Below are 6,536 nucleotides of genomic sequence, written 5' to 3'. Positions count from 1 at the left end.
GAGAGCGAGAGAGAGAGAGAGAGAGAGAGAGAGAGAGAAGTTAGGAACTCATTAGAGGCTTGATTGAAGAAAAGGGAATAAAGAGTCAGTCTTGTGATCGACCTAATAAAAGCAACAACGGAGTTCCGAGTATTACTGGTTTCACCCGAAATGCCTTGCTCCAAACACGACACGCTGCTGAAAAGAAAACAGCTCAAGAAAAAATCTTGCTATTTACCGAAGAAATTTTGACAACTCCAATGCAAGCAACCACCTGTCATTTTTTCTTGTGGTAATAATTGCGCCGGATATTATTCCGTACGGAAAAGTGACGTTTTAATTCACCTGCATGTAAAACTGCGCCATCTGAACGTGAAATAATATTTCTTATGAAGTGCGTACTGCTTAAGAAATCGTAAACGAAATCGATTTCTTGAGCATTTCTTGTCCTATCTTTTTACCCATTACTTTTCAGCAGCGTACCCCGCTTTAGCACGAAACTTGGTTGTTAATAACGCAACCCAAACTACTACGATACTGCCAAGCATTATGTTGCTCAATCCTTGTTGCTCAGAAAATTAACGATACTTATTAACGATAGTTTTTGTCCTTAACTCGATGTTCACCAAATCAAAAACCGATAGATCATCGGCTACATCGCGTAGTTTGATTTCAAAAGTGGTGAATTTGAATAGACATTAAATATCTATTTATCGTAAATTTTCCATTTAATAACATATATGCTAATAGCTAGCCAGCCCTAGCCGATCTAATTTTAAAAGGAATCCTTTCTGGCAGACCCAGGTAGAACCACGCAGTAGAAAAGTTGGCTAATACGTAAGTCACCTAGTGACGAGCACACGAAACTCTTAAAAGTTCCAGAAAGCTTTACGGCCCTTCACTGCAAGCTGACTCAATTCTTTGTATGTGTACAATCATGCAACAGCTGATTGTCATTTCTATGCCAACGCCAAGCCAAAGCTAATCATAAACATCCTCATATCAATAATCAGTTTTGCACAGTGCGGCTGTAATTATGTATTTGTTTTTGTTGACATTGTTTGGAGAACAGTGAACTCTTTTCCTTTTTCCCCTTCGAATCTCGGCTTAAGTTGGACTTTCGGTAAATGTTCAAAACAAATAAAAATAATCGAACATAGTTGTGGTTTCAGTCAGTGGTAGTTCAGTTCGTGATAGCAGCTTCATACTTTTCATCACATTCCATCGAAACGTACACAGAAATAATTCTCATAATGTCGCTTTACAAATTAAGGTAAGTAAATCAATTTTAGTGATGAAAATTACCAACTAAACACTATTATCATATGTCTTCACAGGGTTGCTGGACTCGAAGACATCTTGCAGCAGGATATGATTGATATAACGATGCTGAAGAATTTCTGCTTTTATGGTATGTACCGAACTGTTTGTCAAATAGCTTACAATTGCAAACGCCCCTTTTGATGGTATTTTGCATATTGAAGCTTCTTGCCGCAATATTTTAGTGCTATAGATTATTGATAAATATATAAGAAAGCATCTAATGAATGATCATTTGACTTTGAATGTTTTATATGTAGGCATCCCAGACTGTAGTGGGCTACGCTCTTTGTGCTGGAAATTGCTACTCGGATACTTGGGACCAAAACGTGACACATGGTCAGCCACTCTTGCAAAAAAGAGAGAATTGTATAAGCAATTTATTGGTAAGTTGCTTAAGTTAAAAACTATTACTTTCCACGAACAAAAAATCAATTGCAGACGAAATGGTAATTCCACCTGGAGAGCAGAACGGATCCGGATGCGTAGATCATCCGTTAAGCGATGGACCGGAAAGTAATTGGAACACGTTCTTCAAAGACAACGAAGTACTATTACAAATTGATAAGGACGTAAGACGTTTGTGTCCCGATATTTCCTTTTTCCAACAAGTAAGCATAATTATATTTCTGCTTCTGATGGTTTTACGCTACGATTTAACTTGTAGGCAACGGAATTTCCTTGTGAGTCGGTAGTTAGTCACAACCGGGAACGAAAACTCCACGTACGGGTAGCACCAAGCACACTCAGTTCTGCGAATGTCGAACGGAAAGGATTGGGCGTTACCAAGGTTAGAAATCGTTAACTTTTTCTTGCATGTTATTTAAATCATTAACTAATATTGTATTTTTGTACTAATATCTCTTTCACTGGATTATAGCAAGTAAGTTTATTGATTTAAATTTAACTTAAACAATACTAAAACTGTCGATTGGTTTCTAAAATAAACTATTTCAACCGTAGATAAATTTGATAACAAAGCGAGCAACTGAAAGCTATGAAGCAATGGATGAAGGTCGTGAGGCCCACTGGGAGGTGGTGGAACGGATATTGTTTCTCTATGCTAAGTTGAATCCAGGTCAGAGCTACGTGCAGGGTATGAACGAAATTATTGGTCCAATTTACTACGTCCTTGCGTCCGATCCGAACGTCGAATATCGTCAGTACGCGGAAGCTGACTGTTTCTTTTGCTTTACGGCACTGATGGGAGAGATTCGTGACTTTTTCATCAAAACATTAGACGAATCCGAGGGAGGTATCAAGCAAATGATGGCTAAGCTGTCGAATATGTTGAAAGACAAAGATTTAGACGTGTGGTCCAGACTGAGGGATCAGGAACTCTATCCCCAATATTACAGTTTCCGATGGCTAACACTATTGCTCTCACAAGAGTTTCCACTGCCTGATGTTTTACGGATTTGGGACTCCGTGTTTGCCGACGAGAAGCGGTATGATTTCCTGATAAAAGTGTGCTGTGCAATGATTATGTGAGTATTATAATTGAATACTTATAGGTAAGCGCTATATCGAATATCTATTTTCAGTTTATTGCGGGATCAAATCCTAGAGAACGACTTTGCCAACAACGTAAAATTGTTGCAAAATTTTCCACCGATGGACATTAAGGTCGTTCTTAAAAAAGCCACTAGCTTGGAGTAAAACAAGTCGATTTACGATAAACCTATATCCTGAAGCAATTTCGCTAAACAGAAGAAAGTAAGATTTTTTCTATCGAAGCCTGCATAAGAATTAAGAATTTATAATCACTTGAAACAAACGTCTGACGAATGGACTCATACAATATATGTGCATTTTATTCCTTTGCTTATAAGTTTTTTGTACTGATATTTAGTGCTTCGAAATTCTACATTTGATCAAAATAGTAAAACATTTTATATTAACATATTCCGCTTCTGTAAGACCTTGAAATACTCAAAGACCGATTTAAGATTTCCTGTAAAGATATCAAATTTTAACTTTATTAGTTCGAAGTGGCTGTTAGAGTCAATAGGATCGTAGCAACTAGCCCTGCAATTTTCCTGAACTCTAACAGCTGTTTGCGAAGTCTGTCGTATAAAAACAGAAGATCAAGTTTCGATAACGGAATGTAGCACCTTGGCTTTGCTTTTGTAGTGTATACTACAATTCGATCCCTCCACAACAATCTATGAATTCCATTCCAAATTTACTTACTTACTTATGTGTCCATGTCCGCCGGTCCGGCAGAACAAAGGGATGAAATCAGAGATCTCCACTGCTGACGGTTACCTGCCATGGCTTTTACCTGTCGCCAGGACAGGTTTTCGTCTACAGCCCGGATGGTGTTGGCTAAGCTCCGCCGCGATGTGCCTCTGGGATGAGCCTCCGCTGTCCTTGTGGAGTCCAGTCGAGAGAAGCCTCTGCAAACCTCGTTCGCTCCTTTCCTCCAGGTGTGTCCGATCCGCTTCCACCTACGTTCACGAATTTCTGTGGCTATCGGCCGTTGATGACACCGACGATGGAGTTCCTCATTGGATATCCAGTTATCAGGCCACCAGGCACGAATGATGTATCGCGGGCGCCGGTTAATGAATACCTCCAGTTTTTGCGTTGTCTCCGCTGAGACGCACCACGTTTCGCAGGCATACAGCAGTACGGATTTGACGTTTGAATTAAAGATTCGGGTTTTCGTACGTAGAGTGATCTGGTTTGAGCGCCAAATGTTTCGCAGACCTGCAAAGGCACCCCTGGCCTTCCTGATCCGTGTGGCTATATCAGTCTTGGTACCACCATCGGGCGTTGTCTGGCTACCAAGCTATTGAAAGGCGTCTACCTGCTCAACTTGTTGTCCCGCTACTGTGAAGTTGGTAGAATTGTCAGTGTTCACTACCTCCTAAGTCCTAAATTTATGTTTTCGCTACATTGACTGTGAGACCTGCTGCCTGGGAGCTCTCGGCGAGGTCATCTAACTTGCTCTGCAAATCGTTTCGGCGTTGTGTGAGCAAGACAATAGACAATGTCGTCAGCTAGGTCGAGGTCATTTAGCTGCTCCATCGGTAGAGGGTACCAAGGGAATCCTCGATTTGGTCTACTGTCAATTGCTCCAACTAATATCTCATTCATAACGATGAGAAACAGAAGCGGTGATAAAATGCAGCCCTGTCTCACGCCAGCAGAAGCAGTAACCCTTATGGGGTCGGACAAGACGTGCAAAACCTTGCACGAGAACGCCTCGTACTGAGCCTCGATGAGATGGACTAGCTTATCTGGAACTCCTCTACGCCTAAGTGCGCCTCAGGTGTTTTCGTGGTTGAGTCGGTCGAACGCCTTTTCGAAGTCAACGAACACCAGCAGCAGAGAGTCCTGGAATTCGTTGATCTGTTCCAATATAATGCGGACCGTTGTGATATGGTCTACACATGATCGGTCAGCACGGAATCCAGCTTGCTGCCGCCGGAGAGTAGCGTCGATCTTCTCCTGGATCCGGTTGAGGACCACCTTACAAAGTACTTTGAGAGTAATACAGAGCAATGTGATGCCACGCTAGTTACCGCATTCAATTAGGTCTCCTTTCTTAGGAACTTTGACCAATATGCCCTGCATCCAGTCCACCGGAAAAGTTGCGGTTTCCCACATATTGCTGAAAAGCTGATGTATCATCTGGGCTGACAAAGATGGGTCAGCTTTGCGCATTTCGGCTGAAATACAGTCTATCCCTGGCGCTCTATTGGATTTCATACTCTTGGTGGATCTAAATGATGGACAATTCGCGTTATGTCAATTCTACGTTCGCGTTTCAAGTTGGTCTAAATTGAGGTTTTCCAATTGTTACCTACTTCTGATAGATTTAATGCAAGCTTGGTTTTGATATATTGTCTGTTTAAAATTTAAATCAAGCTGCCATGCATTTTCAGTGACCAGTCGATACAGATATGCGTTGCTACCAGCGTTTTGCATAGTCAATATTCAATAAACAATATGTAAATGTGCCCAACTGATATTGCATGTTGTGGTCTTATAATCTTGAAAACAATTGAGGCTATTGTGAGCATATAAGCGAACTAATTTCTTCTTCTGTCTGTGATCCTGCGGTGGAGAAAAGATATCACTGGGTTTTCACCCTCCCGTTGAAGACATTTTACCGCTTCGATTCCTTTTTATCAGTAGCGCATCTTTTGCACTTTTCATTACTTCTCCAAGAAAATGGTATATCTGCGCATACATATAGAATCATATTACAACCGAACACCACAGCTGGAGTGCACTTTTCCAACACAGATATCAAATTCGCATAGGTTTAATCATCTCGCCGCAAAGACCTTAAGATTTTGTTGGGATAAGGAACTTTTGTCATTTTTTCTGGCACACTTCCCTAACACAGACATCAAATTAGACTAGGTTTAATGGCGATCGTAAAAATTTTTGTCAGAACGAGCAGAATTTGTCACTAGAATGACACCCTGCGGTAAGACGTAGTCCTACGTAAAAAAATTAAAATTATATGTACTCTGAATTTATCTGCAATGTAATTTCAATGGGTTATTGAGCTCTGGTTGAAGCATCGGTTCACCAAGAATTCGACAATCACTCGCAATATTCAATTATGGTTCAACAGCTTCTGTAGAATATAGTTTATTGCGTTCAGTACGCCAACCCCGTTTTGCAAAGTGGCAAGTTTTCTCCTGCATTTCTTGTATTCTTTTACATCTTCTTGCATAGTTTCAAGCAAACCAAAGATTGCTATTCCATTTTTTGCATCCATGTTTCAGGATAGCGTTGACCTCTTCTAAGTTGTCTTCTCTTTGGACGCGTTGCCGTCATGGGGCCGAGAGCAAAATATAACGCATGGTCATCATGTTTGTCTTATCGATTCAATGTTGTTGTGAAATGTTTGTCTTCTTGGGTGTTTCCGTTCCCATCTAGCGTATCCTTCTGGATTATACCAAGAACCATTTTCTCTAGTTCTTTTCTTCGAAATTCCGTTCTTCCCACTTTGACGGTTATGTATAGCCAACCATTTCGATTTTATTTTTTGCTTCAGGCTCCGCCATGATAGCTCCCACTGTTTGGGTGTCTTTGTAGCATCTCCAAGCGCATTTATTGCGGTACTTATTAAATAACTCCACTTCCTTATCTGCAGCTTATTAGCGAAATCTAAATTGTTTGCTATGTAATCTACTATATACTGCTTTTAATCCATCAACATGCACCTTTTTAATCTACAAATAATAATTGTTTGATTAATCAATTGCTTTGTT

General features: G+C 40.5%; 1 protein-coding gene across 1 annotated transcript; it reads left to right on the top strand.

The window, feature by feature from the left end:
* The first annotated feature begins 984 nt into the window (after window positions 1-984).
* Window positions 985-3,086, top strand: LOC128738184 (TBC1 domain family member 13). The gene is made up of 7 exons (XM_053833117.1): window positions 985-1,252; window positions 1,317-1,390; window positions 1,560-1,685; window positions 1,741-1,910; window positions 1,967-2,089; window positions 2,263-2,786; window positions 2,844-3,086. The coding sequence occupies exons 1-7, from the start codon at window positions 1,233-1,235 to the stop codon at window positions 2,956-2,958; spliced, it is 1,152 nt and encodes a 383-aa protein (XP_053689092.1). The 5' UTR covers window positions 985-1,232; the 3' UTR covers window positions 2,959-3,086.
* Window positions 3,087-6,536: the final 3,450 nt, after the last annotated feature.

Source organism: Sabethes cyaneus, chromosome 2 (genome assembly GCF_943734655.1).
Source record: "Sabethes cyaneus chromosome 2, idSabCyanKW18_F2, whole genome shotgun sequence".
Taxonomy (NCBI): Eukaryota; Metazoa; Arthropoda; class Insecta; order Diptera; family Culicidae; genus Sabethes; species Sabethes cyaneus.
This window is presented reverse-complemented; position numbering and strand designations above follow the sequence as displayed.